Source organism: Gorilla gorilla, chromosome 14, assembly GCF_029281585.2.
Source record: "Gorilla gorilla gorilla isolate KB3781 chromosome 14, NHGRI_mGorGor1-v2.1_pri, whole genome shotgun sequence".
NCBI lineage: Eukaryota > Metazoa > Chordata > Mammalia > Primates > Hominidae > Gorilla > Gorilla gorilla.
The window spans coordinates 72,275,329-72,301,942 of NC_073238.2; the positions used below are offsets into that span (position 1 = coordinate 72,275,329).

General features: G+C 36.2%; 1 protein-coding gene across 4 annotated transcripts in view; it reads left to right on the forward strand.

Moving 5' to 3' along the window:
- Nucleotides 1–371: 371 nt before the first annotated feature.
- Nucleotides 372–26,614, forward strand: part of PCDH17 (protocadherin 17) — a 98,822-nt gene continuing 72,579 nt past the window's right edge. For 2 of the 4 annotated variants that reach the window (XM_055359459.2, XM_055359460.2), the window contains exons 1-2: nt 372–922; nt 1,029–5,386. In XM_055359459.2, the coding sequence (XP_055215434.1) occupies nt 2,822–5,386 (2,565 nt within the window). In that variant the 5' untranslated portion in view covers nt 372–922; nt 1,029–2,821. Of the gene's footprint in view, nt 5,387–26,614 lie in introns of all 4 variants that reach the window. The other 2 variants (XM_055359462.2, XM_055359461.2) reach the window with 2 other exon arrangements.

Here is a 26,614-nt window from a genome sequence, read left to right on the forward strand (position 1 = left end):
ATACTGCGATTCCCGATCCCGTGTATGTAGGACCACAAAAAAATTAAATCGCTGTTAAACTTTTTTTTGTAAATTCTCTTTTCCGAAGGAAGGCGCTGGAAGAGCTACTCCCGGTAGTTAAAGGCCCGGGAGACCTGGTGGCGAATCCCGGGGCGCGTCGGCTTCGGCGGAGCGCTGGGCTCCGCTAGCCAGACTGGTTCCCCCATCTAACTGATCTAATCAATGACTCCGAAGAGCCGGGGCTCCTGGCCCCGCCCCCGCCATCCTCTTCTCCGCCTCCCATTGGACGCCGGCCGAGAAGGCAGGGCCTTGCTCCTCGCTCGGATTGGCTGACAGGGAATCAGTATCAATGTTTAAGCGGCGGCGTGAGGTGAATAGAGTCAGTCAGCAAGAGACGCTGGGGAGAGAGCAGGGATCGCGAGCCCGGCGGATGCGGCAGCGGCGGAAGGCGGCTGGGGAGACGCTACTCCAACTGTTGAATTGAATTTTCACCTTTCCTTTCATCCGCTGCTTTGCTTGCGGAGATGGATTTATTTGCTTTGAAATCCGCATATCTTTCTCAGACTGTGGGGTGATCCCGGCAGACACCAGACTGAAAGAGACCACCCGTGACAGAAAAGGAGGAATTAAAAAAAAAAAAAACCTCCACAACAGACTGCACAATTAACTGTACACATCGATGTTGGACTTTGTGAATAGAAAAAATTGAGAGGAAAATCTTGAACTATGATGCGAGGCTAAGCTGGGAACAATTACTGGAAACCTGATTTTGTTTTTCCTTTTCCAAGACTCTGAAAAATTTCGGGGTACCTCTCGCCTAACCAGGAGGAAAGGTTTAAAAAAATAAACAAAATAAATAAACCAATACACCTAGCAAAGCAGACGCCTTGTTTTCCAGAACCTCGGACTCCGGCAGAAAGAGGTAGAGTAAAAGTGCTGTTAGATTCAGCTTCACCTTCCTCCCTCCATCCCTTTCTCTTGCATTTTCTTTTCCCCAAAAAACATGAATCTGGTTTTTCTTTCTATAGACTGAGTCAGAGAAAGCGTTAGGAAGAAGCCGCAACTAATGTCTGTGAAGGGAGGACCATGAGGCGAGAGTGAATACGATTCGTTCCGCTGCTTCTGACTCATCCGGCAGATCGGAACACCTGCATTTCTGGATGTGTCATTCCCGTATGTCAAGGCGCCTCCAGAACCCCGAAATAATGTGTAGACAGACCTATGTCTAACATCCCCTCGGAGGGAGCTCCCTGGGGTAGGCGCCCCTGGCTGGACCGCCGCGGCCGCAGCTCTGCACCCCCTGCCCTCCCTGAGTCGCCCAGAAAAACTGAAAGAGAGACTGCAGAATGCATCACGCCAAACCTTGATGTGTTGCTTTCATCCAGCCCACTCCTCCTACTATAAGAGAAAATTGAAGGAAAAAAAAAACACGTACTTTATTTGCTTCAAATATTCATCACTTTTATTCCTCGCCAAGGTTTTCTTTTCTAGATGAAGAGGACTGGGAGGCAGGGCTATTGGAAGGAGATGCTGAATAGAAAGAAAAGAGAGGCACTTGACAGCCCAGCCCTGTGAATGCAGAGACTGTTTCCCTTCTAGCGAGAGACAGGGAGAGTGTGTGTGCAAGGACTGGGAGGGAGGCTCCCCCTTCCTTTTTATTCGGCCTCCCCCCTCCCCCTTTAAATCTGCACATCCAACCATGAGTTGCCTGTTGATTTCCCTTCGCCTGGGAAGAAAAGCAAACTGGAATTAAACTGCTTGGAGAGAAGTCCTTGCTCGCGGGGAGAGGATGGGATGGTAGCGGAGGCTACTAGCTTGGCGTAGAGAAATCAGAGAGTGTGTTCTACGAACAGAGGCGAAGATTTATCTCTCTATTTCCCCCCTCCCAATAGACTCACACAGCAAATGCTGATCAGGCTGTGGCTTTCTTGATTTCGGGGGAGAGCCTTTTCCGAGGAAGAGGGGGAGGAGCCTGGTGGGGAGAGGAAACTACAAATCGGGACACTAGTTCTTTACGCTGCATTTCCTCCCCTCCCTTTGGCTGCTCGGAAAGGAGAGAGAGGAAAAAAAAATACGCTTGGCTGGGAGATGCAGTCCGCCGCCGCCGCTGCCTCAGCCAGCAATGCAAGATTAGATCTCTAAATGCAGCAAAACACTGCCTGAAAACAGACCGGCCCGCGCAGCAAGCAGACATTTCACGGTGCGCTGGGGAAGCTTCAAAATACATCTGTGACTCTGTCTTCGTTGCTCTTCAGCCCCATCAATTTCATCACGGGAGGCGAGCAGCAAGTAAGAATTTCACTTTCGGATCTGCCTAGAGACACACCTCCCTGCTCCCTCCCCCACTCGATGTGAAGAGTATTCCGGAGTCTCCGGGCGGGAGTAGATTTGCAGCACCCTAGCGGGAGCGAGGAAAACCTACTGATTCTTTAGCTCATTATCATCTCTCCCAGACGAGATTTCCTTCTTATCGCCTGCCTCATCGCTCAAGTTTGAGCCTCCCGAAGTCCAGGCGGGAGAGACGAAACCCCTGGCTCACCCCCAGCCGCAGGAAGCCGCCGCCTTGCTCCAAGCCCCTGCAGCTCTGCTGCACCGCAGCTTCTCAGCCAGTGCGGATGCTGTAGATCAACAGGTTCAGGGAACTTGAGCAGAATAAGGAGAGACCACCGGGTGCCGCAGCTCGGGTGCAGAGGGAAAAAAGGACCCATAGACTTGTGGCTCGCGTCGCGCGCGCACGCTGCGCCAGGGCCCCAGGCTGGCGCGCACTCCCTCTCTGGCTCCTTCAGTCCGATTGCTCCTGCCCCCACCTTACAGGTCTGGGATGTACCTTTCCATCTGTTGCTGCTTTCTTCTATGGGCCCCTGCCCTCACTCTCAAGAACCTCAACTACTCCGTGCCGGAGGAGCAAGGGGCCGGCACGGTGATCGGGAACATCGGCAGGGATGCTCGACTGCAGCCTGGGCTTCCGCCGGCAGAGCGCGGCGGCGGAGGGCGCAGCAAGTCGGGTAGCTACCGGGTGCTGGAGAACTCCGCACCGCACCTGCTGGACGTGGACGCAGACAGCGGGCTCCTCTACACCAAGCAGCGCATCGACCGCGAGTCCCTGTGCCGCCACAATGCCAAGTGCCAGCTGTCCCTCGAGGTGTTCGCCAACGACAAGGAGATCTGCATGATCAAGGTAGAGATCCAGGACATCAACGACAACGCGCCCTCCTTCTCCTCGGACCAGATCGAAATGGACATCTCGGAGAACGCTGCTCCGGGCACCCGCTTCCCCCTCACCAGCGCACATGACCCCGACGCCGGCGAGAATGGGCTCCGCACCTACCTGCTCACGCGCGACGATCACGGCCTCTTTGGACTGGACGTTAAGTCCCGCGGCGACGGCACCAAGTTCCCAGAACTGGTCATCCAGAAGGCTCTGGACCGCGAGCAACAGAATCACCATACGCTCGTGCTGACTGCCCTGGACGGTGGCGAGCCTCCACGTTCCGCCACCGTACAGATCAACGTGAAGGTGATTGACTCCAACGACAACAGCCCGGTCTTCGAGGCGCCATCCTACTTGGTGGAACTGCCCGAGAACGCTCCGCTGGGTACAGTGGTCATCGATCTGAACGCCACCGACGCCGATGAAGGTCCCAATGGTGAAGTGCTCTACTCTTTCAGCAGCTACGTGCCTGACCGCGTGCGGGAGCTCTTCTCCATCGACCCCAAGACCGGCCTAATCCGTGTGAAGGGCAATCTGGACTATGAGGAAAACGGGATGCTGGAGATTGACGTGCAGGCCCGAGACCTGGGGCCTAACCCTATCCCAGCCCACTGCAAAGTCACGGTCAAGCTCATCGACCGCAACGACAATGCGCCGTCCATCGGTTTCGTCTCCGTGCGCCAGGGGGCGCTGAGCGAGGCCGCCCCTCCCGGCACCGTCATCGCCCTGGTGCGGGTCACTGACCGGGACTCTGGCAAGAACGGACAGCTGCAGTGTCGGGTCCTAGGCGGAGGAGGGACGGGCGGCGGCGGGGGCCTGGGCGGGCCCGGGGGTTCCGTCCCCTTCAAGCTTGAGGAGAACTACGACAACTTCTACACGGTGGTGACTGACCGCCCGCTGGACCGCGAGACACAAGACGAATACAACGTGACCATCGTGGCGCGGGACGGGGGCTCTCCTCCCCTCAACTCCACCAAGTCGTTCGCGGTCAAGATTCTAGACGAGAACGACAACCCGCCTCGGTTCACCAAAGGGCTCTACGTGCTTCAGGTGCACGAGAACAACATCCCGGGAGAGTACCTGGGCTCTGTGCTCGCCCAGGATCCCGACCTGGGCCAGAACGGCACCGTATCCTACTCTATCCTGCCCTCGCACATCGGCGACGTGTCTATCTACACCTATGTGTCTGTGAATCCCACGAACGGGGCCATCTACGCCCTGCGCTCCTTTAACTTCGAGCAGACCAAGGCTTTTGAGTTCAAGGTGCTTGCTAAGGACTCGGGGGCGCCCGCGCACTTGGAGAGCAACGCCACGGTGAGGGTGACAGTGCTAGACGTGAATGACAACGCGCCAGTGATCGTGCTCCCCACGCTGCAGAACGACACCGCGGAGCTGCAGGTGCCGCGCAACGCTGGCCTGGGCTATCTGGTGAGCACCGTGCGCGCCCTAGACAGCGACTTCGGCGAGAGCGGGCGCCTCACCTACGAGATCGTGGACGGCAACGACGACCACCTGTTTGAGATCGACCCGTCCAGCGGCGAGATCCGCACGCTGCACCCCTTCTGGGAGGACGTGACGCCCGTGGTGGAGCTGGTGGTGAAGGTGACCGACCACGGAAAGCCCACCCTGTCCGCAGTGGCCAAGCTCATCATCCGCTCGGTGAGCGGATCCCTTCCCGAGGGGGTACCACGGGTGAATGGCGAGCAGCACCACTGGGACATGTCGCTGCCGCTCATCGTGACTCTGAGCACTATCTCCATCATCCTCCTAGCGGCCATGATCACCATCGCCGTCAAGTGCAAGCGCGAGAACAAGGAGATCCGCACTTACAACTGCCGCATCGCCGAGTACAGCCACCCGCAGCTGGGCGGGGGCAAGGGCAAGAAGAAGAAGATCAACAAAAATGATATCATGCTGGTGCAGAGCGAAGTGGAGGAGAGGAACGCCATGAACGTCATGAACGTGGTGAGCAGCCCCTCCCTGGCCACCTCCCCCATGTACTTCGACTACCAGACCCGCCTGCCCCTCAGCTCGCCCCGGTCGGAGGTGATGTATCTCAAACCGGCCTCCAACAACCTGACTGTCCCTCAGGGGCACGCGGGCTGCCACACCAGCTTCACTGGACAAGGGACTAATGCAAGCGAGACCCCTGCCACTCGGATGTCCATAATTCAGGTAGGAGACTTTTAGCATAACTGGGAGTTCACTTTATTGCTGGTTTTGGAGCTGTCCTGAAACCTTTGGAACAGGGCAAGCCACTCTGCCAGCAGCAGTGAGGGGGAAAAATAATGAAATGAAAACGGTTTACACTTTTGACACTGTGTATACATCATATTCTACATATAACCCCTCCCATGTAAATAGTCTAAACTCTACCAAACGTAAATATCTTACTGTTTCATTTTAAAATTTATTTTTATAGGTTTAAAAATGTTAGCAGTGTTCAATAATAATAGCTTATTTTACTTACTTTTATTTGTTGGTTTACATTTCTTTTCATAAAAAGAATTCCCAGATCAGAAAAAAATGTTTTAGCTAATTGTCTTGAAAATATTTTTATTCTGTTTTTTTAAATGATGCCAAAAATGAAAGGAACTTATACCCAACTATTAAGAAGTTAACTTCTTTAAGTACAGAATAACAACCAGTCAGAATTTCAGAGTTCATTCAATTTGAACTAACTTTTCACCCTTAAAAAGTCAGCTTTATATTTTAAAGGTGCTTTAAAGAACATGAATCTCACTTATTCTTCATCATTCAGTTATGCTAAAACTGCAGCATAATGCATTAATACAGCTTAAGCTTTTCAAATGTGAGTTATACTCTGAAGCACTTTGAAAAGTTTGAATACATGCAGGCTCTGCAAAATGACTAGTAACTATCTATGAAAAGTTTGTATTCGTTTTGTCCTGTGGTTATCGTGATCTGTTTCTTGGAGTCACTGAGGAATGAAAGGAATACAGCAGAGGACCAGAGGCTCATTTTGCGCTACTGAAAAAAGGAGGCAAAGTTACACTGAAGGCCCTTGATGTGCCAAAATGAATTCATGATGCATTTAGTTTGCATAGTGTGTATTTTAAGTATATCTAAGTGATATTTAATATATATTAGATAGTATGCCTCAAAGTTATTGATAATACCACAAAACTAAATGACTGACCCAGCTTGGACATAGATTCTAACAGCAGCAGGTGACTATACCATGTCTAGTCATTGTCTTGTTTCTTTTACCTACTATTGAGTTGTGTCACAGAAAAACTTCATTCTTCCTTATTATAATTGTATGTTGCAACAAATTACTCTGGATGAGCAGTATGTGGAATTCAAAATTGAGCTTGACTGAAAGTGACACCTCAAGAGGAAGATTAGTTTGGGGCAAGTGAAAATAATTTGTTCATAATTTTATGCTTTGAAAAGCAAATAACTTTTGATGACACTTGACTCAATAATGTTTTCATTGTTAAAATGGAGCAGTAATATTTCATAATCTTATTCTTTCTAACATAATAAGTATACCAAATACTAATACTTAGCAAAATATGTTTTCCTATAATAGTATAATGTCCTTGTAAAACAATCTCACACTTGACACTACTAAATATTAAAATATCAATTGTCATATTAAATCTCACTTCTAATAGTGTTTACTGTACATCAGTAATCATAATTTTTTAAGGTCTACATAAAACTGAAAAAGAAATTCTCCACTTTAAAAAAATGTGGTTTCTATGAAAGTATTTCTGTGACTGTGTAAAACTGGTATTTATGATAATCAATACGTATTTAGAAGGAAATATTAAAACACATATTTAAAGATTTGCTACAGTCATTTTATAAATACACATATGTTAAATACCTTTCTTATATTTTTACCATTGACAATTACAAAGATGTCACAGAGGGTTAATGCTTAGTCTTCCATTTAAAGTGCTGTGAGTTGAATTTTCATTTATTTTCCAGTAAAAATGAAGGTGGTGCAGAATTTTCAACAAGCCTGATTCCTTGGTTAGACTAGTGGGGAACAATCTTGGATTGAAATATCCAGAGGTTTTGAGAGATAGTGATACCTGTAGTATATTGCACCATGCTGTTCTTGAAGGTGGTCATTGCTTAAGGAGGAATAGGATAATGATTCCTCTCATTGACAGTAAAACTCAAGCCAAAGCAAATACACACGTGCGCACACACACACAGAATGTAAAGGGAAAACTTTTTTTAACATTCTGTTTCTTCTAGATTCTTAATTCATGCCATAAAGACACAAACTATGTTTTTGTTTTAAGTCCTTGAAATGTTTTGCACAGTGGCTAATTTTCCCATATTGCTTCTGCCCTAGAAGTATCCTCAACATGCATTGTTTAAACTTTTTTTTAATTCAGTTTTTGTAATCCTCTAATGGATGCTTTGTAAGTTCTTAATATGTTAATTTTCTTTCAAGTATATCAGGTTTATCTCAATATTAATTATGGGGAGCAGAGTAAATTAACTACAGGGACAGTCTTTTTTTTTTTTAACTAGTGTGTCGCAAACACACTGTGCTAAAGTGACATGCTTAAATTAAAGCATTTAGGTATCCCATAATCTTGTTTCAGGTGCTTTTATTAGTGTATATATGTAATACAGCATCCTAAGGAAACACACTATTAATCTCATGTGTATTTCTGAAGGTAGAATTTTAATCCACAGAGTGCACTTAGCGTAACTACTACTAGGTCTGGTTCATCTTCATTTTATAGCATCTGTGTTCTGTTTGGAAGTACAGTGTATTCTATTGATGGAATGAAAAGAATTTCATAATTGTGTTGAGATACACTGGTACAGTGTGGTGATATGAAATTTAGGAACTTTATGATTTATGAAGCTCACATTATAGCTAAAGTTAAGATTTAAGTATCAAAGCATTTTGTGTGGGTCAAAGGGCCTAAAATGTTAAGGTTAATGCCTGTAGGTTCTCCTTAGGCATAGGAGTAATTTTACTGAGTATGGATGCTAAGCATTCATATAAGCTGATACAGAAACAGTGATGTTTGTGAGAAGAGATTTGATTTCAGGTGTTTTTCAAGTTCCTCAGAAAAATTAAAGTATAAAGTGTTTAAACAATAGATTAGCAACTAAATACCCACAATAGTGTGAATCATAATAAAACACAGTTATAATTAAAGTCTTTTTAAACATATAAAACTGATATTGAAGAATAGGAGCACAGGTTTTGTAGTACATAAGGCAAATAGATTGTTATACAAATTTATAAGAGCACTTTTTATAGGAGCAATATTCCTGTGAATTATTTTATGTGTTAATATGAAATCTAAAGTCAAGTAAAGAGATTATTACTAGTTCTCAAGAATAACTGCTTATCGTGATTTATCAAGAATTAAGTGCTAAGTCTCAGGGTGACTTCTCAACAGGTGTTTTCAATGAAGGCCTTGTAGGAAAGAGAGGAGGAGGCTGGGGACTTCTCACTGATGGGAGACTTCCCAGTTTTGTTTGAACATCTGTGTTTTCACATTTTTTGTAGCACTACTACAAGTCATTTTAATATGCTCTCATAGAAGGAAATATATTGAGCCAGCAGAATAAGATCTACTAAAATAAATTTTGAAAAGGAATACATTCTCAGTGTTTTACAAATCAATTTCAAACGATTCACATTTGGGTTGACTTTAGAGTCTTTATGCTAGGAAGATAAAATCCTTTTGATAGATGTACATGGCCTTTTCAATAACAGGGAATTAAGCATATGGTAAATACCTAGAGCCAATCCAAATATATAAAAATGATATTGAAGTGTAGAGGACTAACGTATCATAGTGTAAACAATAAACTCAATATTGCAGAGTAAAAAGGTGAAAGGAGACTCCATCTTTAATAGCAACATTATCCGCTGTATGCCTTTATTCCCACTTTGCTCTAGTACAGGAAGATCTTCACTACCGGCACTTATTCAGATAAGTTCCCAAGATCATGATCTTCAAAATTTCATACTCTAGCCTATTAATGATTTCAGTAACAAATACAAAGTGTGCAAACAATTTATTTTGATATTTATAATTTTGGAGATATTTTGCTATGATTTTTATTCTAAGACAGCTCTTTAATTAGTATATACATTAGTTTCCATAAACTATATATACATCTCTACTTGTAGGCATTCTGGTATCTTGAGTAGGAAAGGAATGTCCCTTTCTTACTGTGTGCCTTCTGGATTGTTTAGTTCACTCATCCTTTTTCTTAAATATTTTGAAAAGGTAGAATGAGTAATTCCTACTTGAGAGTACACAATGATTACATATTTCTTTTTCTGTTTTATCAGGCATTAAAAGTAGTGTAAAGTAAATAAACTTAATTTAAAATATAATCAGATATTCAATGTTTAGAGTTTTTTTGGAGAAGAGTTTATAACCCCTAAAAGTCCAAAAATTGTTATCATCATTATTATATTGTTACTTTTATTTTTATATGCATTTATGAAAATTTTAGCTCCAATTTTAATGTGGCATTTCTCTATTTCCCAATAAATGAAAACACAGAAAGTATAAAGCTAGAAACCAGAGCATCTTGTTTTTATATTAACTAATATAATTCTTTGTAATGTATTAACTTCTTGATTCCATTTCGATAAAATTTTCAAAATGCAAGCTAGGTAATATTTTACCATTCTTGTATTGAGATTATAATCCTTCAGTCTTTTGAAAATGTCAGGAGTAAGATAATTTTTAATTTTACTTGAGTTGTGTGAGTTCTATAATTTCAATAAATATTACCATATGTAAGTATATGCCAAAAAATTTGGAATTTTAGTCTTGGCATCTTCATGTTATTTAAGGCTGTGTGTGACCATGAAAAGATCGGCGTAGAAAAGTATGCCCTAAAATTGTTATCTCAACTACCTGAATACACTGTTTCAGTCATGAGAAAATTTACATTACCACCTTTGACTACATTGTTCAACATACTAAACACACAAAATCCCTCAATTTTCCAGAATGTTTTCTCCATAAAGTTGATGCTATAACATATATCATTCACTTTTTTCAAGTGCATAGATGCAGATTTTGTATATGAGGTTAAAATAATCCCAAATATCATCTCTCTGCAAAAAACTAAGAAATACACATATTTTAAAAGGAAAAAACCTTCAAAAATTTCAGGTAATATTTAATCCTGTTTAAAAATATAGCATTTATATTTTATCATGTTTCAGGACTATTCTTGGGTTTCAGGTTTCAAGTTTTTCACTGTTAGTGCTGCTTGCTGCTTATGTACTATAACACAATAGAAATGTATCTACAAATATAAAGGGCATACATTAAGAAAAAATATATTTAAGATTAATGAAAATTCACATGCATTTATTGCAGTGAAATTTGGCTATGCCTGTATTTATAAAAATATACAAATAATTTTTTGGTAAATTTAAATATATGTATAAATGTATATGTCTTTATATTTTCAATATAGTGTATGTAAGTACTTGCTCAAGCAAAAATACTAGTCCAATTTTATACATTTTAGTTCAAAAGTATTTCTTCTCTAAGGAACAGCTCAAGCTTTTATTTTTCTTTGAAAATATGTTGAAGCTTTATTTTACTGTTTTAAAGTTTCAAACAATTTGAAGTCCCATAAAATAGAGCTAGTGACCCTAGAGCGGGGGCACTTAACACGTGGCCTTCAGTGGGCAATAGGTTGAAGCCTATGTAGACGAAGAGAAACAAAAATCTCACCCAAGTTCCTGATTCTTTTGAGAAGATGGCAGGAGAGCTGGAAGCATGTGAGAATGTATGCTGTGAGCCTGATGATGAAACAACAACAGGAGGAAGAAGAAGCCACTATAACTGGGCCCATGCCAGTTAGGAAGTAAAACTTAACTCCCTAATGCTGAGAAGTCTTGCAATACACTCAATAGTGGGTAAATTCTTACAAATGCACCCGCTAATTACAATATTAGTCATTGCACTAGAATGTATTCCCCTCAGTGGTAATTCTGTTTAATAAATCCCATAGGGCATTATCTTAAGGTTGTATTTTAGTAAAGCCATTAGGGAAGGATTTTTTGTGTATTAAATTCCTTCAATCAATGACTGTATATTAGTTAGATAATAGCATAAAGTTCCTTTTGCCTATCATTTTGAAGATAATGTGACTTCTGCAACCCACCTACAAAGCACTTTTAAAGTTCATCAGACCTGCATTAACCTATTGTCAACCTACTTTAGTAAAGGAGGCTTTGACAAGAATTTTCTTCAATGACATACAGTATTTTACAGTTAGTCATAAGCTTTCACCACTAGCTTTGACAATGATATATTGCGATCTTTGGTCTTCTGGAATAAGTTATCTACAATAAAGAAGTCCTTAACGACATCAACATCCCTACTGTGACTAAGCAGAAGCATGCTTTTATTTCCTTGCTACTGCAGAAATACTAAGATCAATATATTTAAGGTAAAGCAAAAAAAAAGAAAAAAAACACGCAAAAATCCCATAACAAAATATAGATGAAAAATTGTGGCTCTGTGGGTGGCATCCTTTGCTTGTATGTACCAAGTTCTTCTGGGGATAGACTATAAAATTGGTTTCAGACAGTGTTTGAGAGAAAAAAAAAATATATATATATGACATACTTCTATTCGTCTGTTCTGGTCCTAGTGACATTCTGATTACTGGTATTTGTAGGCCTTGCCCTGGATCTATTCCAAGCAGTTTTATTGTAGTGAAATGGTTCTTACAGTTCATTGAGCATCTAGCATAACTGTGCTGAATATGATTGGCACGTTTGCATATATTTATTCAAAAAAATAAGGCAGTTAAACAGCATAATTACGGGAAAACGAATCATAACAATAAAAGACCATTTAAGTTAACAAGCTTTGTGATCAAAGGATAAATACAGGTTGGATAAATGACACTTTAGATGTAACTAATCTACATAAATAGACTTTGGTCTGATTAGAGGGGTGGAATATATTAAAATAACTTAATGGTATTAGAAATTCACTTTATTTCAGTTATCTTGAAATGTTTAACGATCTGTATTATCTTATTTTCTTTATGTTTCTATTTAATATAATAGTGATACACCATATTTAAGTTGTATGAAAAATGCCAAGGTAAAGATAAATATAATTTTGTAAACTTCTGTTTGATTCTGAAATATATGCTGTCTGAACAATATTTAATACTTTTTAAACTTTTAATGTTTTTGATTGATCTTTAATTAGTGGAACACATTAAAGGGACTATTTAAAGGACCATTTCTTATTTACACTCTCAGCTAAAAGCAGCCTTTGTAGGGTTTGAAAGCTAGAGCATGAAAATCAGTTTGAAATTTCAAAGCTATACATTCATAATTGTTTTATAGATATATACTCATAAAAAACATTGGTTACATGTTTGTAAATTATATTGATACATAACTTAGACAATGACTTGATATTCTGAAAGATTCTGATGCTATTTTCATAGCATCTATGCTTTACAGTTACCTTACAACTTCTCTAAACAAGTAATTTCTTTGCAACAACTATGGTATTTTAGATATATTTCATTCAGCTGTTTTTGATAATAACTTAAAAAATATAATTTAGGCACTGAGTCATGAATTGTTACATCTCATTATCTAGGATTTCCACCTAAATACTTAACAGTTATGCTAAACAATGATTTGGTTTTTTGCGTGCCTAAAATTTTCATGGTCTCCAATTCAGAAAAAAACTCAAATTAAAATATATAAATGAAATAATTAGGTTATATTCGAAATTCCAATAATTTGCTTTGATCAAATGAAAGTGCAACAGGTATTTATTGTAGGCAGAAATGGTTATGGGAGTCAAAATAGCTTTCTTATTTTTATAATACAATTTCAGACTATGCATGTCTTATATAAATTCTTAAATTTGAATTTGCTGTACAAACATTTGCATCAGTTTTGAACATCTAAAAGTAGTTTTCACCCTTAATCTACAACATTCTTTTAAAAATCATAGTCCCCAATAAAAATGCCTTTGCTAAAAGTAGTTCATTTTATTTTTCACACAACATATTTTAACAGCGTATACTGAGATTATTTTAACTGAATACTTGATATATTTTTGCTATTTTTGCACGGCGACATAGAAATTGCATATGTATTACTGAATTTATAAAGCAATTCACCTTTGATAATCATGAAAAGAATTACCTAACCACATGTGTAAAGTGGCTGTGTGAAATTTTTACTGATGTTCTTATTTTATCAGTAGATAAAATGAAATTAAGACATTAGAATGTTTGAGAAATAATATGCTTAAAATTTTAGCAAAATATAATAAGAAAAAAGTTATTTTAGTATTTTGGAAAAGGCAATTTGTTTAAAAGAATATTTTTCAGTTCAAACTTGAATAAGTGCTTAATGATACATTTTATATAAATTATTAGTCATAAAAACTTACTAAACAATGTTAAAAATAATTACTTCAATTTCTATAGTTCTGTCAGCAAAACAAATACAAAACAGAATATCATCTAAATATTGGTGAATTCTATTATAATAGTGTCTTCTTGGGTCCCACCAGAATTCATGCCTTCTATTTCGCTCTTGCAGTTTTGCATCTATTTTAAAATAGTATATCCCAAGTCCTTTTATTGAATTAAGAATGTGAATAAGAGCAGTTATAAGTCATACAAAAAAAGATAAATCACTAGTCCATCTTTATTGTCATTTTCATTGTGGTAATATTAAGGATTCCATACAAACTTACCTTCCCATAGTTTCACGGCAAGACACTTGATTGTTTTAATTATTATTTGAAGCTTTGTGTGACCTTGTGTTAATTAATGAATTTTTTTATTTTTGTGAGAGGCCAGTGCCTTGCCTCATATTGTAATATTGGTTGATTAAATCAGAAATTCCTGACTTAAAGAAGTAAGCTTATAGATATGCATTGACCGTTATTTGGCATGGTATGCATATAATGCATTTATCATTTTAGAAAACAATACAAATGTTTTGGTGCTGTGTCATGAACCAAAGTGTAGAGTGAGATACAGGTTTGTTAAAAGCAGATATATCAGAAAACAGTAACTATTTTAATATCAATGCATACCTTGAAAAAATATTCATAACCTTTCACTTTTTAGTGTTGGCAGATGCACGGGTAGTAATTATTAGCTAAGTTTCCAGGTTCCAACCTTCTTAGGAAAGCTGCTATTTATCCCTAGATGGTAATAAGGATGGAAATAAGAGAACCATCCTATTAAACAAATCCCACTCACAGGACATTTTAAGGATCCTTGGCAGAAGTCTATTCTATGGTGTGGCTCTGATATCAGATGTGCCAATACCAACAAATGAAGCACTATGCCTGAGTGGAGAGAAACTAGAAAAGACAAAGAATACATTTATAGAGACTTTTTTTTCCTTCTGATTTTGAGCAATAGACTTTCCACGATTTTTTATAATCAAGACAATTACATAGTAATTTGGGTTAGAATGCGTGCCCAGTTCCCCATCTCAAAACCCAATTTGTTACCACCTGTGGCTATTTCTATTAAAAAAAAAAGAAACATAATTACTATGAGTCTCAGCAGTCTTAGAGTAAATTTTTGCAATTACAATACCTCCCTTGGGCAGATGTGTGAAAATGGCAGATTAATTCTTGCCAGGATTTTTCTGTTCCTCGTGCGTTTTTAGGTTTGGTGTCGCCTGCTTATTAGAGTGCCTGTTTTGCTCTGGTTAAAGGTTATGTCAGTTTTTCCATAGTAAATCTCTAGAAATAAAGATCCACAAATTAGCCATTAAATTTTGCCTTAGGTGAAAAGTTGACATGTAATGTCTCAGGAAAGGAGTAGATAATATTTTCCATCACGCTCCTCGGTTGCCTGGTTAAGTTTGAAGTAAAAGGGAATAAGACCATTTGGCAATGTTGAGAAAGCACGACTTAGCCTAGGAGGTAATAAGAAAAGTGTGGTAAAATAATATCTAATCCAGTAGTAGCCATGGAAGTGATCCCAAAGCTACATGTTGCCTAGGGATTTTAAAGTGCAGTAAAAAATATATTAATACTGGGTGGATAACAAGAAATTTAACACCCAACTCATTTCCATTCATTTCTTTTTGTAGTTGTTGTGTGCACTCTTTTCTTAATAAAGATCTAATTGATCTACACACAAAATAATGAACGATATTGTCTGTAAAGTGTTAAACCTCTCGATCAGTGTTTTAACTCTCTATGAGTAAGATTAAGTTATTTTTTCTCAAAGCAGTCTAGATAGTAGAATACTTGAAACCAGAAGCCACATCCATCTTGATTGTCACTGTAGTTGAAATAATATAGCAGTTTCTGACATGTAGTATACACTTAAAAAAATATGAATTCTTTTTGAAGAAACTGAGACTTCTATAGTTAAGTCGTTTTCGACAATCACCCATCAGATACATGCTGGAATTTGGATTCAAATCTAGATATGACTAAGGCAAAAGTCTAAGATATTAATATAAATATGCTAAAATATTGATCTGCTGGTAAATAATTTATTTGAATGTGGCATATTTCGATATTTTTTAAATTTATAGCTACCACTTTTGTAATTATTGCTATGAAAATTTGTATATAATTTTATTAATAATATTACAACTTCATGGAGAAAGACAGGTGATCAAGTTTCACAATTATGAGCATCAAGCTCTCCCAGTATTTGTTTATATTATATATAATTGTATATGGTATATATGATATATACACACACACTTATATAAATGGTACATCAAGAGGAAATTGTGTTGATTGTAGCATATCTTTCTATCTTTTGTCCCACTCCTTGGTCTGGTTTATATGGTATTAGAGTGATGCACTTCTGATGTTATGTCTGTCTATTTTTTAAGGCTTTAAGGATTACACAACCCCAGTCAGTTATTAAGAAACTAATATGATCATTTTGTCTATATATTAATTAATTTTTAACCTGGTTTTATTTGTGGAAATGCTCCATAAAGTATAAATATTTATTTTCTATATGATAATTTTAATGAAATGAGATTATATCTAAACCATAAACAGTTATTTGGGGATTACATTTATTTTTATTTTTTGATATATAATTTTACAATTTAATCGCTTGGGCACAGATCATCTACCATGTGATAATCAGAAAATAAAATTATGGTTGGAAATTATCAAGTGTATGTAATAAGCCAACTTACAACATTTTTCTCAAAATTTCAGAATCTGTCACATATATGTGGTAATGAAATTTTTATGCAAATATTGAGTAAATGCAAGCTAAGCCTTCATATAAACAGTATGTTGTCCATTTCACTATTGTTATTAAAAAGACATCCACAACGTTCAGAGGTGTTTAATCTATAATTATTAATTCAATGAATAAATAATGTAATAATTTTAAAAGCTATTAATTGAAATGGTTTACTGGTTTTTCATTTTTTTAATTGTGCAAATTTATGGGGCACATGTGAAGTTGTATTATTTAGTACTTTTAAGCTATACTGAGAGTTAGTTATGTTTGTCTGAATTTTACATTTTAAAATCCATATCAAACCATAAGGAGGTTTTACAGAATAAAAGTTTTAGGCAGAACGAGTTTTCAAACATATTAAAAATTCAATTATCCCCATTAGTCAGAGTAGCTGAAATAAAAAGTGAAGGAAAAATAGAAAGAAGCATAGAAATGTAATTTAAAAATGTTTAGAATTCATTTTCAACCTTCGTAGACAAGAGAATTTTTCTGAAAGATTAAGCTAACGGTATTAAATATCATATAAGATTATCCCACGAATAAGAAGTTCTCAATGCAGAATTTATATCCACATTTGTCTAGGCATTATACTAATAGTTCAAGTCCATCTGTTAATTCACCCTGAAATATTTGACATTTTTGAAAATAAGACACATCAGCAATCAGTGCTACTCAATCTTGATCGAGGGGGATGTCAAAATAAGTCTTGGTTACATGTTACTACAAGAAGCCCTGTGTGCCAGGAACAAGTTTTCTCTTAGACACCATCAACCAGAAACTGGGCTTGTAATATTCCATAATTTGTTTGTATTTTACTCTTTCTGTGACTTTTTCTTAAACTATCGTACATGCTTTCTTTTAAAAAATACAGCTTGGACATCTGCTGGCAGTGCGACTTCCAAATAATGTTGGTAAAAATCTTAACGTTTCATAAATACACCAGTTGGCAAGTACTTTTTAGTCTTTATATCAAACCTTATAATCTAAAAACATATGTCATTTGTTTAAAAGACTTTGAAAAGTCATTTAAACATTTTAGAAGTATTGTCCAAAATACATGATTGTGAGTGAAAGAAAAGGAAATAAATTATTATTTATGTCTTATGCTGACCTGTTCTAATTCTATTATTTTTATCCTTGGCTCTGGTCTCTTTTCTGTGACATCCCAGCAGAAAATATGCTTTTCACAGCGTTACTTTAGTACCTTGTATATTTACATCTAGTGTACTTTTTAAAAATATTCAAATAAATATGTTGATAAGGCATGGTGATATTTATCACCAGATTAATGTTTAACTATATGCACATTTGGGCCTGGGCTCTGTATAGTTGACTTTACATAGTGCATATACACAGGGGTGGATTGGATTGAGCAGTATTATGTTTCTCATTTTAAAAATGCATTTAATAGACAAGAAACTTTTGTTTATTAGCTAAAATAAAAGGCTTCTTCAATTTCCTTTAATTTAGGCTTGAGTATATATTTTAGGATGTAAAGTGTTGATTTTCTTTTATATAAAAGCAATAAAATAAACTTCTCCACATGATTTCCTCTTGTGGTTCTTCAGGCAAGAGTGTGCTCTAATAAGATATAGTCGAGATAAAATTCTCCATCTGCTACTCCTGAAGAATAGAATGCTAATTTTTTTAAACTCTTGGTAAATCTTCTTTCCATACTTATGACTATGCAAGTCAGCGTAAGCTAATGTATCAGTTCATCATATAAAGAAAGAAACTTTATAGTTAAACTTAGTCAACAAGTTTCTTAAAATTATTTTTATTTGAAATTTTCCATTGAGTCTCAGTGAACTTAAACTTGACATTTATGTTAAATATCCATTATTTAACTAGAGAAATCAAATCGCCAAGGAGACATCTGTTATTTAACGATATTACAGTTTGGACTTTTTTGGTTGAAAGTGTGGGATGGTGATAGAAAGGCTCTAGGGGTGAGGGAAGGAAAGGAGCTGTGGTTCAATATCCCCAGGTAGTATAAATAATTGGAAAGTGGAGATACCTTTTCAGTTGGTTAATTGTAATAAACCTATTATCTTTTTAGAGCATTAAGGTAGAATCAACATGTTGGAAAACAGATAAAAGGTGCATGAAAGCATTTAAAATTCAATCATTAGGTTTCATTGCACCCATCTGCTCCCAGGAAATATAATTGGAAATTTTATTCATTGACCTTTAGCTGCCATTTTGGACAACAGTTTCAAAGTCTGTATTTTCAAGTTGGACATTTGAAGTTAATTAGGTAAGAGCCATACTCAGTGCATTTTTAAAACCCGATTATTTGTTGGAACAAAATTTGAAAAAATAAAGGCTTAATGGGCAAGTGTATATTTGACAAAGAGTCAAAATAGTTATTTAATCTTGGATCTGCTTAAAAGCAACTAATGTTCAACTTCACTAACATTTCTGTTAACTAGAGGGACTGCTCAAGTTTTTATTGTTTTTTTATGTGCAAATTCCTACCTCGCATTAATTATTTTCTGGATTCATATTGCCTTAGAATTATACTTACAACATTCAATTACTCTAAAATCACATACCATGATATAAGGGAAAAAAATTAATGAAAGTATTTAGTATTTCAGGTGGTTATCTTGAGTTTTAAAATGTTGGGCACTCCCAATTCCTTTTGCCAGTGTAAGTATAATACCATATAATCTTTCTAGGATATTTTTATGTCTCTACTCAGAAGGATGATGTATGATAAAACTGTGTGTCTAATATAGGAAGTACATTATGTAAATTGATCAAGATTTCTTGCCAGCATTTGTGTATTGCTCTGCTTACTGAAGTTCATGTACCTTGGAAAAGAGTCATGATTAGACAGGTGTTTCTTCATCCTATGAGATCAAATTTCTGAAATATTTATATAGTGATGAGCCAGATGTACACAGCTTAACCTTGTAATCCCATTTCACAGCTTTCCCAAATACTTGGAAACTTGTTAAGTATGAAGCTGATTATTTTGGCAGCATATCTCCATTAATAGGATTCAGATATTCCTTATTTACAAGCCAGTGCTGTTAATATAATCTACTATATTAAATCAACAAGGAAATGGAAAAAGGAGAATCCGTCCAAGGGCAAATTGACAGGGAAGCTTTTCCTAAAGCTTTTTAATTTGTTTTTTATTGACTCCATAATATCAGAAAACACACAGCAAATGTGAATAATGTACATGTTGTGGATACCATGCTACAGCCATTTTGGTGTGAAGTAGTTAGTGCTCAGATCCCTTGTACCTCTATCATAACTTTGATGTAAGCCACATAAGACCATGCATCTCTGCTCTTTAAAAATATCCCTTTCAGCATCATCTCAATGGCAAAGCTTACTGTCATTTGACATAAAATTATTTTAAATGCACTCATCTGTTTTTTTAATGAACAAGAGCAATACAGAATAATGTAATGTATGCCATGATTTTCATTATGCTTATTTATTGGTTCTGCAATAATAGGAGAGCATATTGTTATGCTTTCAGCTTGAGCTATTTATGCACTGTGCTACTGGATGCACCATTTTATATTTGTGATATTTTGTCCTCCCAAGAAAAGGGGTATGAAGATCCTTAAATCAAATTAGACTAGGGGAAGAGTTTCATACTTCGTCTTTTTTATATTAAGTATATAGCTTTTATAAATTACCTAACTCTACTTGAATAAACTTACACACCTTCAGAGAGAGGAATACCCTATTTTCCAAGCTGTATGTGACAACCTGATTTACATGGTTTGAAAAGAAGGAAGAGGAAAGCAGGCTATCAGAAAAGAGAACAACTCTTCCTTTTTTATCTGTTGGAGAAAATTATGTACTTTGTGTTTTATGTTTACACAAATGTGTCTAACACACCAATAAGATGACATAACTTTTTTAGTTATGTTACAAAACAAAACATAGAATTAAGTAACTTGTAAAAAAAAGAGTTTTTCAAGCCCAGATGAGATGTAAACATTTGAGATTTCTGTACCCTTGATTGTGTGTGTGTGTGTGTGTGTGTGTGTGTGTGTGTGTGTGTGTGTAATAACAGATGCTCCAGAGATGGAGCTACTCCACTGAGACCATGTGCCTGTAGGCCTGTGTAGTTGAGATTCAGGCACGGCTGGTCTAGTGCCTTTTGGATTTCAACTAGTCTATCATTGAACTGGAATCTGTAGTGACCCTCCAGGGATGAATTGCTTACATTTGACTACAGGGCCAGTTACTCCTCTTCTGTTTGATTTTTAGCAAGTCAATAGTTTCCCTACAAAAAGATACTTTAATCCTGGGGAAAACAACAACTATTACAAACTCCTGATATTCAGATATCCATGTTTTTATATTAAAATAATTTCAAGTTGTTTTTGAATATGTTATGTGTCTTTGAGTTTAATTTTCACTCTTCTCAAAATTATGACTATATTTTTCCCAATTTTAAGAAAAATTCTTATATATTGCAAATATTCTACTAAAATAAATATCTAAAACAGTGTCTAGTGTATAGTAAGAAGTCATTACATAATTGTGGACTGAAAATAGAGAAAGTTGAACTTATAGAGTTCAATTGCCTATAATTTACTACTCAGAGAAAACCATTGTTAATTTTTTGTTGAGTAAATCTGCAGTTCTTCCTTTCCAATTCTAAAATTCAAAAGACTCACGCCTGAACTGATTCAACATTACTTATAATCTTTACTTATTCTACCTAGTGTGAATATCAACATTTTTCACTGCAGAGATATCGATATGTTTAATATTGAGGTGTTCCGCTAGTCCCCACTGGAATGGATAATACATGACATATACATCAAAATATCATTCTAAAATATGAAAGAGGATGGTCTTACAAAATGAAAAAAAGGATTGTGAACCTATATCTCTTTCTACTTCTTCATGCCTGTGCACATGCACACAAACACACAACTATATATTTTATAAAAAGTTGTATATACTAAACACAGCATAGTAAACTGCATTTTCCTTAAAATTATATAAATTTCATGAAAAATTATATACTATTTCATTTTTTCATGTCAATAATGTAGTTTCACATTATCTTAATAATGGAATTCTAGGCCAATCAATGGATATATTAAAATTCAGTTACTCTCTGATAGATAGGTGGTTTAATTGAGATTTTTTTTTTTTTTTTTTTTTTGAGACCGGGTCTCACTTTGTCACCCTGGCAGGAGTGCAGTGGCACGATCTCGGCTCATTGCAATCCTTTCACATCAGCCTCCCAAGTAGCTGTTACTTCAGGCATGTGCCACCAGGCCTGGCTAACTTTTGTATTTTTTTTAGAGCTGGGGTTCTGCCAGGTTGCCCAGGCTGGTCTCAAACTCCAGGGCTCAAGCCATCCACCCGCCTCAGCCTCTCAAAGTTCTGGGATTACAAGTGTGAACCACAATGCCTGGGATTCTATTTTGAAAATTCCTGACTTAAAAAAATATATATTAGCTATGCAGTCCAGGGGAAGTTGCTTAATCTTTTTAAATTTTGTTTCTGATTTCTTATAAGGCATAATATTTACTATCTATAGGGCCGTTGTAAGAATTAAAGATAAAATGTAATTATTTGTATAAAGAATATGATAAATACTAAATACATATTAACACATATTATTATTGTTGTTAAAAGCAAATTACATAAAACATTCTGGTGCAGTTAAACTTTAGGGTACCGATTTGCAAACATATTCTCTATAAAAACAATATTTCACTTGGCCTAAATATAAGCAGTTGCATAAGAACAGAGTTTTATTTAAGAACACTTACGACTATAAAAAGGTAGTTTTACTGGAGTACTAATTAATTTTATTACAAATTTCATTTTGCACCCTCTAAACCAGGCTTGGTCACTTTTGGTTAATTTTTGTTAGATGATTTTAAGAGTGACAAACTTTTGGTAGAGGATTTTCCAAAATCGGTTTCTAGATATTTTAAATTTCTTAAAATAACAAAGTAAACTCTAAAGTAGAAAGATGTTAAGTCTTCTGTATAAATTGTGACTTCTTTTTTATGGAGAGAGGCCTTTTAGGAAGGAAAGCTTGTACCAAGGAGAAAATGAAGAGAAGTTTCTACAAAAGAACTGTTGTAGGATAGTGAATATTAGAAATTTGGATGCGTAAAATTGCTTCTGATTCCATTTATACTTCTTCTCTTACAAGAAAACTGAAATACAGAGATTTCATTCATGTATTTACAGCCAGCTAGGAATACAGAACTAATGTCATCTGGTTCAAAGTTTAGAGTTCTTGCTCTTATACCACCGGGATCTCATGATTAGCATGCATTTATCATATTGAGGTATCTATAGAGTTTGAGAAACTTATATAGTATAAATAACTGCTGCTATAAAGTACTGCAACTTGGTTCCTAGATTGCAGGTCACTTTGGAGGAGAATTCTTTAAGGCTTCTACATGTTAAACATTAAAATCTATGCTGTGACCTATGTATAACACATTGCCACAGGGTCTTTCAAATAGGAACCTGGCAGTAGTTTCAAGAGGTTCTCTAGCTTTGTCTTGTGTAGTAAAAGTATTCACAAATTTTGGATACTATAGAGCAGCCCAGGATTCTCATGGATTTAATCTCAGATTTAATGTTAAATGTATTTAATTTTATTAAATTTATTTAGTTAAATCAATTCTCAGATTTAATCATAGAACTGGCTCTGATTATTATTTTATTCTAGTCAAAATGGTCCAGTAGATTTCATTGCTTTTCTTTGTGTTTAATCTAATTCAGAGCTGAATAGTTAGGAAGAAAGCCATTCCAGGGGGTATGACCTCGTATTAGAAACTGTGGGGAGTGTTAATTAGAATGAGAATAATAAATCTGTAAAATAGATGTGACAATGATAAATAGAGTAGAATAGAAAGCACAATACACAGAAAAGCTAGATGAATCATACAGTACTTGAAAGAGTGCAAAATTTGAGTCAAAAGAAACTTGTTCACATTACTTACTCATATTGAAATCTCCACTAGCCTTTCATAAATTTCATAGGACTTAGTTTCCCCATCCACAAAAAAGAAATAATTATAATGGACCTATAGAAGTGAGGTTAAAAGGAAAGAGATTTGAAGGTGTTGTAATATAGTGGTGAGATCATCCTATAAAATAGGTGAGGAAGTATGCGATACAAAGGAGTAAGTTCTGGGTATAAGGGTGAATTCTTTGAAGTAAACAAGAGCTGAAGAGCAATGTTGCTGGAAAGAACCGGTATTTACTCTTACACTAAGTACACTCTAGAGGAATTTATAATATGCTTTAGGAAGCTTCATGTGTCGAAGTGCATTTTGTTTTCAGGTGTTCCCATGGCGGTACTGTTTCCGCAGTTTTAAGTAGTTTGGAATTGAGTACAAACACACTGCAAATCACCTAACACTGCAGTCCACTTAAAAGAAATATGAACAGTTTTTCAATCAGGTGCTTTCCACATGTACATCTTGTGAGGGAGGTCTGTGTCCTACAGAGAAAGAAAATGATTTGTGTTTTTTCTAAACTATGACCTAATTAAGCATAGTGCATACATAAAAATTCATCTTTAATATTTTATCTGCAGGAATGTGCAGAGTAAAAATGTCAATTATATGGTTAAGAACCTAGACCTAGATTTTCTAAGTAAGCAGTCAACAACTTTTTCTGTTAAGGGCCAGATAGTAAATATTTTAAACTTTGTGGTTCATGAAATTCTCTGTCACAAATACTGTACTCTGCCATTGAAGCAGGAAGGCAGCCATAGAAAACATGCAAATGAATGGGACATGGCTGAGTTCCAATAAAACTTTATTTTCAAAAACAGATAATGGGCCATGAGACAACCATTGTTGTAAAGCATGACTGTTATTGATATTTCTTAAGTTTTTTTTTTATTTGTGTGTGTGTGCCTGTAAAAATTGCACCACGTAGATTATAAAAAGTTTCTAACAAAATCAAAATGATTGTTATTTTAAAACTAGATATAAAAGAATGCAGACCTATTGTCTCATGAAATGATTGTCATTAAGTAAGATTGCTTGTTTCACTAGAGGAGAAAATTCTTGAAATTAAAATCTTTAAGCAAAGAAAAAATTGGAGATGCTTGAATTCGATATTATGTGACAGTCTGATAAAGAGTACAGAGATTTCACTTCATCTTGTGCTAATGTTTAATTAAAAGTATATTGACACTAGTAAAGACACTTTATTTTAATTTGAGGTATAAATGTCTACCTAAAATAGACTATTTCCATTGAGTCATAGATTTTAAATGTGGTATATATTCTTATATTTCAGAGAGAAAATGATAAATATCATAGAAATCTAATACTCATTAATTTGATTAATAATTATTTTTTTCCTCAAATTTGGAAATATCTTTTCCTATGTAATGGTCATGTCAGAGGTTGTCTTTCATTACATTTTTGGATGGAATTGGTAAATTATCTTTGAAGCCTATGTAGAAGGTTGGGGATTTCAAAATTTACCCAAACTATTTATTAATTATTATAAAATATGTTGGCTGATTAGCTAGTGGACTGACTTGTCGTTAATAGTCATAAAACAGTAAAAATTCTTTATGCCTATCAAGAGTTAAAAGAAAAACAATAGGCATTGTGTCAGTCCATTTCATCTTGAACTTCATTTTATTTTGTTTTTTCTGTTAGGAGTTAAAATGCACCTACAAAGGTGATAGCTTGAAAGAATAATGCAAAACAGAGAGACAACTAAATTTGTTGATATTTTTAATTTCATTTGTCAAATGTAACATTATCTAAATAATAATTGATTTATCTTCTAATTGATGATTTAATATTTTGAGATGTAAGAATGGTGAATTTTGTTTACCAAAATTACTGTATTCATAAAGTTTCTTATTTTAGTGTATTGTGAAAAAATAAATTGATGGAAATATATAACAGACTTGTAGTCTGTTATATGTTTGGATCACCTTTTAAATTAGTTATTTTGTTTGTGTGTGGGAATTTTACATAATGGTGGGAAAAAAGTAACATTAAATTTCTTTTGCATTTAAAAAGGTAGGTATTCATAGGTGCCTAGTTTGACAATTTATATGAGTATAATGATGATAAGTAATCATATGATTAAACCTCCTGCATGCATTAGAATATTTGATAATAAACGGCCATGATTGCCTTTTAATGTTATAGATCAAAGAAAAATCTAGTTGTCAGAGTTATATATAAAGCACATTAAACATTAAACAATAAAACACATTAAAACAATAACATGAAGGTATAGAAATGTAGAAGTACAGATTCTTTCAAAGAACCATCTTGGTATTAAGGGGGATAGTAGTTCTAGTTTTATTTATTATGTAACAGTAATTGTAAAAAAAATTTTCAAGGAAAGTTACTTTAATTTCTCATCAACTTATTTCAAAAAATATTGGAATGGTTCATTATTTTTCTCCATTATCTCAGAGAGGCAGTACAGCAACCGACTGGTGCTGGCAGGCTCTGGCAAGTGTCATTGTTCTATAATAAATTGGGTATATGATGGACAAATCTATGAAAGTCAGTTAGCTACAGTTTCTTTGTTTGAAAAAAATGTAAACAATGCCTCCACTTTATCTCCTAGGGCAATTGAGAAGAATGAATAATAAACATCACTACAGTAATACTGTCTTGTAGATCCTAATACAAGACACTGTACTCCAAATCTCCCAGTGCAGAATTTAATTAGTGACATTATAAACATGCATTTAGACTCAATGCATTATAGTTTCCAAGCATGTCCATAGTAGCTAAATAAATTAGGCTAAAAACCAGCTTGATCATAAAAATTTAATTTGTTAAAATGTATTTTTGCTTATTAGCAGGTTTCTTAAATTTAATTATATCTAATTTTAAGAAAATGTATCTACCATAAGACTCAGAATTCTTAGCAATAATAAGTAATATCACCAATTTATCTTCCTTTCTTTATTCTCTTCCTTTGTCTTTATATACCGAGAATATTAGAAGAAGCTATTTCAGAAACGTAATGAATTTTCACTGGCCACATATAAACTTTGAATTCTTCGTCCTGGAGGCCCTATTGCAGAGAATCCAGTTTTAGGTATTTCTTTCAGTGGGAAAAGTCTTCAGTATTCTTAATAGAGATGGAAAAAGAGCACGGGAGGAAGAAAGCAGAGGAATGTCTCCAGAGATAAGTCTGGCTGAGAGATAG